We start from the raw sequence: 16,641 nt of genomic DNA on the forward strand, positions 1-16,641 counted from the left end.
GAACATGAGTTTCATGTTTATTCGACTTCTTTTACGTGATTTAAAATAAGTTTATAAAGTTATATTACTGGTAACCCTTTTTTGACACAATCTAAACGGCATGTGAACATAACATAACCTAAATTTTTACAATCTGTCAAAAAATGGTGTGCTTACCAGTAGAAATCGACGAAGAAATAGAAGAAATACTTGACAATAATGACTATGTTATTAAAAGAAAGGGCGGAAGAAGTCTCATTGACAAGCCCCCAAAATTTTCTCCTGATGAAACGTAAGTTTAACGATTTTTTAGTAAATGAAAACATCTACATGTATTCTAGCCGCATTTCAGTTCCCTGTATTATTTGTTTTTGCAAAATATAAAGATTGTCCTGTTTTTTAAACTACAAACCCTTAAACATTTTAAGGACATTGCTGGTGAAGCTAATAATTTATTCAACCTTTTCAATTCACCCATGTTTATAAATTGTTTATTATCATCCATCTTTTTTCAATTGGTGATCAAAGTTTCAGTAAACCCTTTCGGGCTACTCTAGATGTGCCTGTCTCGTTATGTTGATTATAACCGTTGGAAATAACATCGACGTTGAGTATTTTTCCTGGCAATCCTATGTTGGAAGTTAAAACTGTTGGAAGTGATGTTTATAATGACAACTGCTATATTTTACTTGTCACTGATAGAATCGTCTGATGTTAGGTGCTAAAAATATGCGAAAATGGGATAGGGAAATCCACAAAGACGTTAAGTAGGAAAGAACATTAAAAATTACGCTTAATATGGTTCATGAAGTACGAACTGTTACACCCTTTTATTTGACGCCAAGACTAGTATTGAACAATCAGATATGTAGAGTTCAGTTAATAAATTACGCTACAGTCTATACCTCTTGGGGTAAAATTTTACCCCAAGAGGTATAGAAGTTAAGGGTTAAGCTACTTATGAAACTTTGTAGGTGGGTGTTTATTGTTTAATGAACGATTAATCCTTAGCGAAATACGCCCCTTTTATAAATAGACCCCTAAAGTACTTTCAAATAAGTGAAATTTAACATAGCCTAATTTAATTTTTTTCCAGTTTTATTTTTAGTTATTTTTATGGTGACTAGGTGCTGTTTAGGATTATCGATTTTCCGATGCTATTCTCTTTCTCTAAAAAAGGAAAGTGTTTGAAAATCTTCCATCTACACTACACACATGTTTGTTGATACTGATGGAAACATTAAAACCATCTTTGTCAATAGATAAACCAATACATAATCATAGATTGCGTTGCGTTGAATATTTGTATGAAGTTACTGATATTATTAATAATTATATAGAACTGTTGGGGCAAATTTTCATCATTGAAACGGTGTCGACAGCATCTAACTATGATTTCCAACGTTCAGTTATATTTTAACAGACCATCCCTTAAATGTTGACATTTTTGTCTATGTTTTAGATGCCTGTTTGTTATCTCGGGTCGAGGTATCCAAATCTATGACGTGGGCACTGCGGAGTTTGTGCGCTCGCTCAAGGACAAATCTGACCCCTCGCCCATCGTGGCCATGGACTTCCCGCCCGGAGACGACCGCACCCTCGTCACGTGCACAGAAGATGGGAGCGTCGTGCACTGGAAGTGGCACGCTGGTGTTGAGAGCACTAAATTTGTAAGTGTTTTTTTATCTCGTGTTTTACAAATTTTAGGTCTGAAAAAATATTTACGTAATTCTGTTTTTACACGGGAATGTGTTCCACAGAATACAGTGTAAAAAATATTTTTGCACTACTGTACCGGACGTTGTACCTCGACCGACTTTAAATTAATTTGAATTTACGCAGAGGTAGTTCCTTTACAAACTTACCTCTGCGCATCTTCGAATTTATGCAAGAAACTCTAAACTTGTATAAAAAATCTGTAAATCTTATCTGCAAAATTGATTAATAAATAAAACCACGGGGTCAAGCAGTCATCATTATAGACAAAAAACAAAGGCTTGACCCCCCAAATACCCTCTTATAAATTAAAATACCTAAATTTGTACAAAAACATGGATGACTTGCATGAAGTTTGAAATTGTGCAAGCGCAGTTTCTTTTACAAAACTCGCCATTTGCACAAAATCGAATATTATGCAAAGCTTCCCTTTAAATATCTTTATGTAAATTTGTGCAAACTCACCTAAATATCTAAAAATAAAATATGACCCGGGCAAGCGGATTGAGGAAGCAGTCGGGGGACCCAGGCAATTTCGTCCGCTAGCGCATTGCCCAACAACGGCGCGTTCATCCCTGTGAAGATTCCGGGAACTCAAAATAATTCTCGGAATTTCTCGCAAACAAAGGGAGAGCAGGGCCCGTTGGCCCTTTAAAAGGCGGACAAATTGCACAATTCGGCAGAGATCCAGAAACCATCGCCTCGACAACATCTCTCCTGGACTGCCCCTGACTGCCTCTTCAAGCCTCTTCTCTGCCCTGGGACCTTCACTTCAACCTGGCCTTCTTCTTTCTCCCGGCTCCCTGGTGCTCACCAAGAAGAAACATTTTTGCAATAGTCGAAACGTCCTTTGTCAGGGCGCAGGTTCCCCTCTACCTTCCTCCCCCCTGCCTTATACCTTTCTCCCATAATCTCCCACATTTTCCCAATTTCTCCCTTTCCCAGGTTTTTTCCCTATTTTCCCCACATTTTCCCTTTCCTCATATTTTCCCCATTTCTCCCACATTTTCCCAATTTTCCCTTTACCCACATTCTCCCTCATTTTTCCCGACTTTCTTCCCAGGCGTCGAAGCGGCCAGCCGGCCATTCCCGCTACATCGTCTGTGCGGCCGGCGACTACAGTGCCGTCCCGTACAACTACATTACTGGTCAATGTCAAGAATTTATGTGTTTTAACCACCAGTTGGTTTCAATTATGAATGATTTGGGAAGTATCCATTGCTTACATAGATAATAGAAACAAGGAAGATTGGCCCTTGTTTCTCCCTACACACCAAATGCATTACTTTCATCAACTCCGCTGCTTTGATAGTTTGGCCGTAGTTCGGCGACAGTTGGCACACTTCCAGTCATATTTCCCGTTGTTTCTATTCACAACATTATTAAATTTTATCCGCACATAATTTTTATTTCTAAGTTACTTTTATTTCTTTTTTTCAGTCTCTTAATCTTCCGAAGGACTCTCGTGTCCTTTCCTTTAACCTCATATCCGCCGACAAGGCCGTGGTGGGATTCGTGGGCAAAAGTAAGGCCCTGGTAGGCGTCATAACCCTCACCGAGGACGGAGCCCTTCAGTTGGCGGCTACGAGGAGGATAAACCGCAATCTGGGCCCCCGGTGGACCATGGCAATCGGGTCATACGGGGACCGAACCGTGGTGGCTGTGTCGGAGGGGACGGCTTTTATTAATGTGTTTGATATTGCCAACCCAGCGGAGTGCGTATGGTTAGTATAATATAATATGGGTAATACTTTAGAATTCCTGGACATGCTTAATATTATGAATATTTTATTTTAAAAACACTTTGATTCAACTTAATTACTGTAAAAACAATTATTATTTAATCAGAAAAGCCTTCTTTGGTGTAACACTGTACTTGATGTTTTTTTTTTTTTTTTAATTTTTTTTATAGAGCGAAGACAGTTTACATATAATTCCCGTGAGCACTTTGGGCATAGAGGCCCATTGTGTTATCTCCCATTTTAACTAATTCCTTTAACACTCACCCGGTCCCTTTTATAAAGTTCACCAGGGTTGTCATTGGACACGTGGCTATGTCTTCTGGTTCCACAATGTGTCTTCCCAGGTCTCATCTCTCTTCTCCAATCCTCCGTGGTTCCCTGAAGGCCCCAGAAGGGAAGATAGCCACATCTCTCCTTGGACTTGATGTTACAAATATACAAAACTTTTGGCGACCTCTCCTGAAATATGCTTTCCAAATATGGAGTCTATATTTTACGAAAAATTTCGATCTGATAAAGAGAGTATAGAAATAAAGAGAATACGATTTAAAAAATACCAAGTGCTTTGAAAGACCGGCAAAATGAAGATAGACTAATTAACTAAGATCACCAACGTTAAATGAAAGAAAAGAAGGTGACTTGATTGAGACTAAACCATCAACAAAAATAATAGACGTAAAAGCAACACGTGCTATTGTTTCTCTATCTGCACCGCAGCAATGCATGGCAGGGTACTACAGATAGTTACTTATATCCATACAATACAACACCGCCGTGGAGCGAAAAGTCCCTAACTAACATTTTTGGTAAAAATGAGTTTGATTTGTCCTTAATTTTGAACCCCGCTTTTATGGATAAAGTCAATAACTGCGTAAAAAATACCTGAATCGATTTATGTCATGGGTATAAGTCACTAAAAGCACTGATCAATTTTTTTTTGTTATTTTCTGATTTCTGAATTTATTATTAAATATTTATCGCAAATATGTACTTTTCCACTTATTATAATATTTAATAATTTTTAATTGTATGAATGAGATAAAAAGTGATGTGACAGTTATCTTGCAAATTTCTTAAATATAAGGTCTGTGTTTTTTGATTTATTTAATTCCCTGAAATTTTTCGACATATATTCAAAATGTTGGTGCTAAGGTTTTTTTTTCATGTTTGAAGTTTAAATATTTCATTTTTAAACATTAAAATATATTTCAAATACAAAAATCTAAACGGTTAGTTTATTTAGTTTCCAAATTGGTAATTTTTTTTCACGTAATTTTCAAAATGAAGATAAATATGGACATTAAATATAACTTGGAAAAATATTCAAATTCAATGAGAAATAATTATTATTTGAAGTTTCTACAACTGATAAACAACCCCCTTTGACTGGTTAAGCAATGTATACATCTTTCCACAAACTATTTTATGTCAGTTTCTACTTTACGTTTTAATTAGTAAGGTTTTCGCATACACAGTTGTTAATAAAATATAATTTAAATTATATTTAAAATTAAATTTTCACCACATTTTTAGTAAGACATTTTATGTCTATTTTGTTTTTGTTGCATTTAGGCAATTTCAAGATTTTATTGTGCAATTATTAAATTGTAAGTCTCAAAAACTATAGTAATTATTATCACCCTTAAATAGACATTTAAAATTGCAATTGCAATCACAAAATATCCACCATCTCAAAACTGTTTGTTTGTTGTTATTCACTTTTCACTCCACGGCGACGATGTAGTTCTTAATCTTAACTAATGAATGTAGATAAGAGTAATAAATAGGAAGAAAGTGTGTGAAGGATTTACTAACACCGTGATTTTTGATTTGATTTTTCACGGGTCTGCACTAGTTGTATAATAATATTTAAATAATACGATGTGTTATGTTCCAGCCATGCGATATCGCAGAACGTATTCTGCACGCGCCTGGCATGGCACCCCTCTCTGGATGTATTGGCCGTTGGGGACACGCTGGGTCGTGTCACGCTCTTGTGCACCCCGGTACACGAGACCGTGCCCCCCAGGGAGGTTCGCCACTGGCACCAGCTGCCCCTTGCGGCCGTGGCTTACTCCGTTTTAGGTTTGTCATTTAATCTATTTATATAAAGAAGAGTGTTTGTGGTGGGAGGCGTGGATTTTATTTTTTATATAAATGTACAGTTTTATTCACAGATTGATGAACTTTTGCAGATTTGTCCTTAAAATAAGAGGAAGGTCACTGTCTACATGAAATTTTGAAAAATTCAAAACCCCATAAAGCAAAATTTTGATTCTTGTTGAAATTTTGCACACTTAACCTCTCAGACAAACACTTTTATTTACTTTGTGTTCCTTTGCGAACTGTCAAAACGTGAAAATTTTTGTGTTATTCACGAGTTTTGTTAAAAGCTTCATAACTCACGTTTTGGGAAACGTAGCCTCATTCTAAAAAATGTTTTGGAAAGATTATGAAATTCACTATCGTATTGTTTTGTTATACGTAAATATTTGCGTTTCTAAATATACATTTTCTGAAAACGTCAAAAATATGTAAAAATCGCTGACCATTATTTCAAAGCTGTGAAAAATGTACTTTTTTCTGAGTATCATAAAGAAATAACACTTTATATATTGAAGAAATATAATTAAAAACTATTAGTCACCTCAAAATATTAACTGTCCAAACTAAAATATTTTTAATAAATTATTTAGAAACGCAATAAATTATGAACGAACAAGATGACAGATCCAATCGACTTAGATAATGCACCTCTACATTCCATAGATATTCTTGAATACAGACGCGTAGCGTTATTCATTATCGATACTCTGTTTTTTAAATCATGGCAATTCGTATACTAGTGATGGAAATAAATCGATTTTTGTAAAATCTCGCGCGTTTACGTGAAAAGACGTTCTAATGTCTTGACCGCTATTATCATATTTACGTCTTTTGACGTTCTAATGTTCTGAGTGGTTAACCTGTTGAAGGCCGGAGCATAAAACAGAAAAATATTAGTGGAAACTATTGTTTTGTTAGCTCAAATGATGCTGATTTTGTTTTCATACATTTTTCGAAGCATTGAGGTAAAAATCGCATTGAATTATTCATCATTATTCTAGTAAGAATCATATTAGAATTCTCGAATATTCTCCAGAGACCCTTCGGCGTTCCGTAGGTTAACGTTCAAAATGAGAGAAAAATTACTGTATACATACATATGAATTCGAAAATGCTGCGTAAAGCGCAGGCAACGCCGGAAACTTCAGCTAGTTACATATTATATAGTCGAACTTGATTATGCCCTTCACGGAAATGGCGAGTTTACGACTATTATGAGCAAATGCGCAAAGATATTTTAGTTACTTTTTTTTTTTAAATTTGAATACCGCACAAGATTCCAAACTGCTCCCCTGTCAACTGGAGCCAGTGAGACTATGGCATCAGTTGGGGTATGTTGTGAGGCTGAAGGGTCTGGGGAGGTAAAGAGGAAGACCAAACACGGCTAAAGATATTGCAAGCTAAGTTTCGTTTACCACTCTGGAAAATGCCCCAAGTCTACTACCAAATAACACAATTTAATTAAATAAAATTTACTTGCGCACGTCGGGATTCGAAAGCAAATCTAAAGGCGGGTCTCTTGCGCCAAAATGTTTTCCATGGCCGATGGTTTATTCTGCTGATGCGCTCATAATATATAATCATATCTAATTTCACAACAAGTTTTATGATATGTACCTAAAATTGTGTATGCAATTTTGCTCCCTTTATTCAACTTCATTTGTTTACAATTTTATTTTCAAAGATCAATAAATATTCATGTCTCATGTGGGTAGGTAAGAGTATGTTTATAAAGGTAAGATGTTTTCTAGTAGAGTACATAATATGTAAACATGTTTAATTGTTTTGTTCAGGTGGTGTCTTGCTTACCGGGGGCGCAGAAAGAGTTATGGTTGCCTGGAGTTCCTCCAGAGATAGGAAGTTCATCCCTCGCCTTCCCGCTGAGATCCTCCATATTGCTTCCAGCCGCTCGCACTTCGTAGCTTCCACAGCTGACAATAGTAAGAGGACTCTTACTAACTATCACTCGATCTAGGCACAGACTCCTTGCTTTATTCATATTCATACACATCCTTCTCATATTTACGATATATTATATTTGATATATATGTATATTATATTTATTCTGACTCCTGACACGGTCTGACTCAAATATGTATTCAATTCACTTTTTTTATGTACGTGGTGTCCCCGACTTCTTCCACCATTAACTTCCTCATCATGTATATTATCCTCACACTCCTTTCTTTGGTAAAGTTGCCAAATTCCGTCTCACGCATGCATTTTTTAAAAAATAATACTTGATTTCAACTTAATTACTACTGGAAACAACTATTTAATTTGGTGGAGATGTAAAACATGCATAAAATATCTTCTTAGTTTGGGTACTTGAATCATTTAAATAATATATGCGTATTTCTTAAACTTCAAACCATTTAAGCGTCCCTCTCTTAATCTTATTCATTTCAGGCGCAAATCTATGGCGTCTTGGGTGTGACGTCATGGCGAATGAATTTTGTCATTTGATAGAAACTCGGAACTGAATTTTGATGACAAATTGGAGATATTTTAATTCATAAATTAAACAATTTTAAATTCTCATAAAATGTGCATTATCATCAATTAAATATATTTTTGCAGGTATCCACATAGTCGACGCCAGCTCCATGTACCTGGTGGGCTGTATACGAGAGGCAGGTGGACTGGGGGGCGCGCGGAGGCAGCTGGCGCACCGGGCCCCCCGGAACAAGGGGCCCGAGCCTAGGCGGGGGCCCGCTCTACAGTACGCCCACCCTTCCACGGCTCTGCTTCTGCCCGCGGGACCTGGCCATCTACACATGTACTCCACTGTCACTGATTCTTTGATGTATACTGTGAGTTATTTTAATATTTTTTTATGATTAATAATATACTGTATAATAATACTGTAATTATATTTTCATAGCTGCAAAATTTCTGGCAAACAGAAGTGCAACGCTTACTTCAAATTCCATTTTAAGTTTGTAAAATAAGTTAAGCGTTCTAGAAAATTTTAGTCTTAAGTTAGTTTACTTTACAGTCAGAAAAACTATCTTACAAGTTTGTAACAAAACTAATTAATTACCAATTGTTATGAGAGAAAGCGCTAACTCTCGCTTGCTAGTGCACTTTTTGGCATTGTTAATGTATACGCTATTAAAGTATCATTATTATTATTGTTATACTGTTATATTACGATTGTAGGCTGCACCACAATTAGTATAAGGTTCTGGGATTATTCATATCGATGATACTCTGAGATTGATTACCTAATTTATTTTTAACCGCATACAAATATTACGGACACGTGTTTACTAAATGAGAGCTGAGATGTGAGAGGGAGAAAAACTAAAACATGGACTTTTATACTACTATAATAATCTTTTTCATCTACACTGACAGAGTCAAGCTCTGGACTTTATTGGACATGGGGCCAGAGCTGAGGCGGGGACCCGCTCTGCAGTACGCCCACTATTATGTATATAATATGTTCTACATTATTACATATATTATGCCAAAACATGTTTTAGCATTGTTTGTGTATATGTTTTGGCATTGATAGTGCATTTTCAGCCATTTTAATGGTGTAACAATCCAATGTCTGTTAAATTGTAATATTTTTTCTTATAGCTGGATGTCACCAATACAAATATAGTTCCTCCAGAGAGAGACAACCTTCAGCCTGAACAAATTGAGGTAATTATTCTCAAAGTCCATATTATTAATTATTGTATACCTGCATATTTGTACAGAGAGTGTTTAAAATTAAATTAAATCTTGTTCTATAAACATTTAATTTCAAATACTAATATCAACTTCGCTCAACTTTACTCAAAACAACAAAGATGCATGTCATGTCTTTGATGAAATTTCATATATGAACTGCTGTAATGTCATCAAATTTAATAGAAATGTGTATATTTCCACGTGTGTATGCGTGATTGCCACCAAAAGTTGATAGAGTGCATTGTCATCGATAACTAGTTTATCTGCCGAGTCTCAGCTCGATCGGGAGTCAGGAAGTGGGTTAATTTCCATTTCCAAGATTAGCCTATATTAATTAATTCATTTATTATTATTATGTAATGAGCAGGCAGCATTCTGCTGATGCGCTCATATCTGATTTCACAACAAATTTGACAGTAATTGAGTTGTTTTAAGTTTGAACTAAGTCCTTTCTTCTCTCCAAATGTGAATCCAATAGAGCTTTGAATTTGATTTATATTTGTTGCATCGATGACATGTTGTGGGAGTTTGTTCCAAACATCCACTACTCTTATTTGCAAGGAAGTGTTTTCTAGGATTAGATGCAAAAGGCGTTTTGGTAATTTTTTTTGAGTGTCCACGGAGATTTATATTTTTATTAGTAGTGAAGATTTCTTGGATGCTAGGGCAACTGTAATAATGTCCAGATAAAATTTTGAAAGTCTCGATCAAGTCACCCCTTTTTCTTCTTTCTTGTAAGGTTGGTAATCTTAGTTCCTTGAGTCTATCTTCGTATCGTAGATCTTTCAGAGCTCTTGGTATTTTAGTGAAACGTCTCTGTACTCTCTCTAACAGATTTATATCCTTTGCGAAGTAAGGACTCCATATTTGGAAAGCATATTCCAGGAGAGGTCGCATATACTCCCGATCGAGCTGAGACGGCCGGCATAGTCCAGTGGTAACGCATTGGACTGCCATTCCGAAGGTCGCTAGTTCGAACCCGGCGTGCGCAAATAAATTTTATTTGATTAATTTGTGTTATTTCACAATTAATTAATTAAAATAATATATAGTATATTTGCGGCACGTTCCAGAGTGGAAGATACTACCAGTATCGCCCTGGTGTAAGACCACCATTCAGAATTGAAACGTTGCTCCAAATGGCTTTAGCCGTGTTTAGTGACTAGATCTGAATAGCCAGGTACTTCCCCACCTTCCTCTTTCCCTTCCCCACTTACCTTCAGCCTCACAACATCCCCCAATTGGGGATGCCATAGTCTCACTGGCTCCAGACGGGAGCAGTTGGGACTCTTGTGAGGTATTCACTATAAAAAAAAAATAAAAAAATAAAAAATATATGTTTTATATATTTTTAACATCATGTCCGGTGTTAGGTCAAGGAAGGTTTTCCTGATTAGATAGATTTACGAAAACAAAAATGAATCTCAAATAGATGTATTTGAAAAGATGTCCATATCTACATTTTAGATGATAAACCACAATGAATGGTCTGGTTTTAATTATAACATTGTCATAATAATAATCTTTTCTAGGTTATGGAGATGTCAGTCGGCTGCCGCGGCCAGTGGCTCTGTACGTGGGAAGGCCGCGGTGAGCAGGAGCGCCTCCGTTGGTTCGGGTCCTCGTCCCGGGGAGATCGCGGCTGGTCCCTGCACACCGTGGTGGCGAGACCGCACAGGCCCGCAGCCCCCGCAGCCCTACACATGGCAATGGACATGTCTATCGCCGTGTCCTTTGATGATAGCAACCAACTTAGGTTTTGGACGCTGGTTGATTCTATACCAGGATACGGTTAGTCTATTTTCAAAGTAAACTAACCAAATTAATTATTTATTTTTTTGCCTACAAAAGTGAATTTTTCCTCCAATCTGTCAAAACCATTTTCTTTTTATTTTTAGTATACATTTTTAAATATAAAACAACTTCAAATGTTAACCACTCAGAACATTAGAACGTCAAAAGACGTAAATATGATAATAGCGGTCAAGACATTAGAACGTCTTTTCACGTAAACGCGCGAGATTTTACAAAAATTGATTTATTTCCATCACTAGTATACGGATTGCCATGATTTAAAAAACAGAGTATCGATAATGAATAACGCTACGCGTCTGTATTCAAGAATATCTATGGAACGTAGAGGTGCATTATCTAAGCCGATTGGATCTGTCATCTTGTTCATTCATAATTTATTGCGTTTCTAAATAATTTATTAAAAATATTTTAGTTTGGACGGTTAATATTTTGAGGTGACTAATAGTATTTAATTATATTTCTTCAATATATAAAGTGTTATTTCTTTATGATACTCAGAAAAAAATACATTTTTCACGGCTTTGAAATAATGGTAAGCGATTTTTACATATTTTTGACGTTTTCATAAAATGTATATTTAGAAACGCAAATATTTACGTATAACAACACAATGCGATAGTGGATTTCATAATCTTTCCAAAACATTTTTTAGAATGAGGCTACGTTTCCCAAAACGTAAAAATTATGAAGCTTTTAGCAAAACTCGTAAATAACACAAAAATTATCACGTTTTGACAGTTCGCAAAGGAACACATAGTAAATAAAAGTCTTTGTCTGAGAGGTTAAGTACAATCTACTGAGAACGCCTTACCTATTATGATTTTTTTTTTTACTTCTTTTTTATTCTCTTATTTAGGCAATGACATTACAAATATATAGACACATTCATATTTATAATAAATAATTTATTTACATGTATTTACAAATGAATGGTTATTCCTTGGCTTTTGCTAATGTTTGCCGTGTAATGGAAACATTTTCTCATCACACTCGAGGGCAGTTTGCCACCCATTTCCGCAATTCGGTTAGAGATAGCACACAACCTTTTAGTACTAAATTGAAAGGATGCCAATTACTGCATCTTTTGCTTGCCACTTTCAGATCTCTCCAAGTGTTTATAAGTTTTGTAATGTCATTGTATTTAGGCTATTGAATAAACCTGACAGCGTTCCTTACTATGCTGTGTTCCCAATGCTGTAGGAACAGGACCGTGCGTATCACATGGTACAAGAGTGTTGGCATTAGTTTCTTGTCAGTGGCAACATATGAAATCATTTTAAAAAACAGTGTTTTTAATGTCACCGAAGACCAAATGCCAACAAACTTTAGATTCCAAATAGCTCATGAATCGCTGATTAGTCTGTCGGGTACGTTCTGAAACAACCTGCATATTTTAAAATACATAATAACTTTTTGTCCCATTCTAGAGGGCAAGGCTGCCTGGTGCACCGTGGCCGCTGGTCACCCGTCCGGGGGCCCGGCGGGGGGTTGCGCCCTGAGTGGCGACGGCTCAGTGTGCGCCGCTTGGGCGGGAGCCCGCCTCACGCTGTGGGATACCCGCCAGGGGCTCCAGAAGGCCTGCCTGTCTCACCCAGCCCTGCGCCCCCAGGGCAAACAGGTGCAGTTTGGAAGGGACCATCATATGCACTTTGTAAGTTATCTATCTTTTTAATTGAGCTTTAATAATTGATATGTGTAAAACCATATTGAGAAGTTTAGTTTCTTCGGTCCCTCCCAGACTAAATTTAAAAAAATAATTTATTCAAAGCATAAGATTTTCCCACAATAATAAAACATTTATTTGTCAATAGATATATAATAGTTTGATATATATTTTTATATCGTATTTTATTATTATTATTATGTAATGAGCAGGCAGCATTCTGCTGATGCGCTCATATCTGATTTCACAACAAGTTTGACAGTAATTGAGTTGTTTTAAGTTTGAACTAAGTCCTTTCTTCTCTCCAAATGTGAATCCAATAGAGCTTTGAATTGATTTATATTTGTTTCATCGATGACATGTTGTGGGAGTTTGTTCCAAGCATTCACTACTCTATTTGCAAGGAAGTGTTTTCTAGGATTAGATGCAAAAGGCGTTTTGGTAATTTTTTTTGAGTGTCCACGGATATTTATATTTTTATTAGTAGTGAAGATTTCTTGGATGCTAGGTTTATTTCTATGTATTTGGTTTGATAGTATTGACAAAAAGGCTGAATATGTGAGGCTTTTTTTCCTGTCCCTTGTAAAACCTTCTAAGAGAGTTTCACTTTAATGTGTAGAAACCTGTTAGTGTTTAGGGCAACTGAGAGATGCAATGAAGCTGTAAACCCTCAAACGGTGAGCTCTGGCAATATAAAATTTGTAGACACCTTTTTCTATCTGGAATTTCTAGATCATCGCAAATCTTCCGCTCGTAAAATTTACTATCGTATTGTTAGTTTCATATTTTACGGCCGAGAAATGAGACAAGATACCATATTGTTAGTTTCATATTTTACTGTGGAGAAATGAGACAAGATACCATGCTGTTAGTTTCATATTTTACTGTGGAGAAATGAGACAAGATACCATGCTGTTAGTTTCATATTTTACTGTCGAGAAATGAGACAAGATACCATGCTGTTAGTTTCATATTTTACGGTCGAGAAATGAGACAAGATACCATATTGTTAGTTTCATATTTTACTGTGGAGAAATGAGACAAGATACCATGCTGTTAGTTTCATATTTTACTGTGGAGAAATGAGACAAGATACCATGCTGTTAGTTTCATATTTTACTGTGGAGAAATGAGACAAGATACCATGCTGTTAGTTTCATATTTTACTGTGGAGAAATGGGACAAGATACCATGCTGTTAGTTTCATATTTTACTGTGGAGAAATGAGACAAGATACCATGCTGTTAGTTTCATATTTTACCGTGGAGAAATGAGACAAGATACCATGCTGTTAGTTTCATATTTTACTGTGGAGAAATGAGACAAGATACCATGCTGTTAGTTTCATATTTTACCGTGGAGAAATGAGACAAGATACCATGCTGTTAGTTTCATATTTTACTGTCGAGAAATCGGACAAGATACTGTTAGCAATAATAAAACGCTTAGTAAATGGTTATGATGAAATATCATATTGTCTTCATGGTATATGATAATAATAACATCTAAGATTCAGTAAGGTTATATCGCGCATTGCGCAGTTCAAAATCCCAGCCGTTGGCAGTTCGGACGGGGGCTGCATCTTCCGGGGTGTCCAGCAGGTCCAGTCAATCCCTTCTTTACCGGCCGATACCCACGGCAGCTGGAGTAGTTTCCCTGTTGGCCGACAGAGCGCACTCTTGGCGGCATAAGAGTGAACCAAATGACTGTGGCGCCAATATTTAAATATGCAGCTAACAATACAGTAATATTAGTTTTACATTTCACTGATACCATATTTATTGTGCATTAATTTTACTGCTCATTGAAGACAATGTTAGCGACTCTGAAAGGAAAATTTGACAATTCTTTAAACATTTGGTCGCATCTAGAAATTCATTCCAGGCCTCAGCCTTACCGTGGCTTTGCTCTACCACTAATTCAACCCTATCCCCTTCGGTCATATTTAACCGTATCATACTTCGACTGTGAACCACATACCAATGCATATTTTTATTTGCTGCTATCTATATATTTCCTGATCTCGATGGTGCATTTTTATATTCTTCATGACGTAGACTTAAAATTTCTCTAGTATAGACAATTCTTGGTAGTACTCACTTATCCAAACCTGGCAGTTCATTTTTAGGCCATCGCCCCATCTCATCTTCTTAGGGCGACCTTTATTTATCTTTCCTGACCCCTAAGGCAAACCCACTGAAATCCGAAGTAAATAAACCACCTGTAACATTGATGATTGATTGTTTGTTTGATTGTTTCAGGTGGCTTGCACAACAGAAACGACCCTGGCAGTTTGGAATACCCTCTCACTCAGACTTGTGTGGGTCGTACAACTAAATACCTCATGCCTCATCGCAGATCCATTCTCAGATAGAGTTGCAGCTGTCACCAGTGAAAATGATGGTAAATCCACAAATACTTTAATAAAGTAATTTTAATCTACTGAAGATTATCCTCTCAAACAGTAATCCAACATTCAGTTGATCGCCACACACGGTACTTTTACCGGACATTTTATTCAATGCAACAAATACTGATACATTCGTAGATAATAGAAACAAAGGGAGAAATGGCATCGAAGTATCCAAATGTTGCCGAGCTACGGTCAAACTGCATGGACTGTCAAAACGGTCGAGCCAATGAAAGTTATGCAATTTTGTGTGTAGCAAAAAATAATGGCTAAGCACCGCTGTGCGTAGATGCAATTTGCAGTAGTATGGGTGAACGATGTTTGCAAATCACATTACGATTCATGGCCCATCTCCCCTGTTTCTATTACTTAAAGATTCATTACGGAAAGATTCATACGGAAAAAATACACACAAAATTAACACACGCGGAAAGAAATTCCATTAAAAATTTCCTTACTAAAATTTGTATATTTTTCAGAATTTATACATATGTGATTTTACCAAAAAATTTCTTGTATAATTCCTATAATCCAACATTTAACACATTCACTGCGACGTATTTTCTAAAACATTCACTGGATGCTGCAAATTACACCAAATTTAAATAAAGAATAAAACTGATACAAATTCATCTTTTCCTAACTAACTACCGATGCTCATGAAGTTTTCTTATCTGCGACGTATTTTCTAAAACATTCACTGGATGCTGCAAATTACACCAAATTTAAATAAAGAATAAAACTGATACAAATTCATCTTTTCCTAACTAACTAACGATGTTCATGAAGTTTTATTATCTGCGACGTATTTTCTAAAACATTCACTGGATGCTGCAAATTACACCAAATTTAAATAAAGAATAAAACTGATACAAATTCATCTTTTCCTAACTAACTAACGATGCTCATGAAGTTTTCTTATCATTTACCGTATTATATAATCCGTACGCGCTAGGCGCGTTCTCAGCACCACGCGAAATTACGTAATACACGCTAGGCGCGTTTTCAGCACCCAACGTGTTAATAGGAGTGAATTGGTTTGGTATCAAATTATCAAGCTTTAAAATTACTAATTCTTTTTTCTACCTTAATATATTTTAGTTTAAATATTAATTTTTTTTATTATTCATTTATTTATTACTTTATTAATGCCTTTTTTATTTTCTTATTTTTTCAGTATTTATATTTCGCATGAGTTCCTCTCGTCCCCTCGTGACTCTGCTGGGTGCTCTGCCCCCTCAGAGGGGCCCCATCACCTCTGCAGCCTTCGCCCCCAGCCAGGCGGGACCCACAGAGTTCAGACTTTACCTTCTACGAGAACAACAGGTGCGTAACAAGACGAGGACTGATTTAAAGTATACCTAGTTCTGTTTTTACACAGAATGCTGTGTAAAAAATACAGTACATGATGTAAGGGGAAATGGGAGATAGGTTCTATTGTACGAAAATCACATTATCGTTTATTCCTACGCTATGTTGTATGTACAGTTGTACACGGTTGGGAAAAATCTAGGATTCTAATAATA

General features: G+C 36.3%; 1 protein-coding gene across 2 annotated transcripts in view; it reads left to right on the top strand.

The window, feature by feature from the left end:
* Positions 1 to 130: 130 nt before the first annotated feature.
* The window catches only part of l(2)05287 (WD repeat-containing protein l(2)05287), a 63,553-nt gene continuing 47,042 nt past the window's right edge, over positions 131 to 16,641 (top strand). Inside the window, exons 1-11 of one of the 2 annotated variants that reach the window (XM_089636738.1) lie at positions 137 to 271; positions 1,442 to 1,649; positions 3,136 to 3,419; positions 5,335 to 5,522; positions 7,337 to 7,483; positions 8,124 to 8,356; positions 9,132 to 9,197; positions 10,760 to 11,018; positions 12,470 to 12,693; positions 14,967 to 15,108; positions 16,293 to 16,441. In XM_089636738.1, the coding sequence (XP_089492864.1) occupies positions 144 to 271; positions 1,442 to 1,649; positions 3,136 to 3,419; positions 5,335 to 5,522; positions 7,337 to 7,483; positions 8,124 to 8,356; positions 9,132 to 9,197; positions 10,760 to 11,018; positions 12,470 to 12,693; positions 14,967 to 15,108; positions 16,293 to 16,441 (2,028 nt within the window). In that variant the 5' untranslated portion in view covers positions 137 to 143. Of the gene's footprint in view, positions 272 to 1,441; positions 1,650 to 3,135; positions 3,420 to 5,334; positions 5,523 to 7,336; positions 7,484 to 8,123; positions 8,357 to 9,131; positions 9,198 to 10,759; positions 11,019 to 12,469; positions 12,694 to 14,966; positions 15,109 to 16,292; positions 16,442 to 16,641 lie in introns of both variants that reach the window. The other variant, XM_089636739.1, reaches the window with a different exon arrangement.

This window comes from Hesperophylax consimilis, chromosome 10, assembly GCF_061612785.1.
Source record: "Hesperophylax consimilis isolate HC1 chromosome 10, BYU_Hcon_1.0, whole genome shotgun sequence".
Classification (NCBI taxonomy): Eukaryota; Metazoa; Arthropoda; class Insecta; order Trichoptera; family Limnephilidae; genus Hesperophylax; species Hesperophylax consimilis.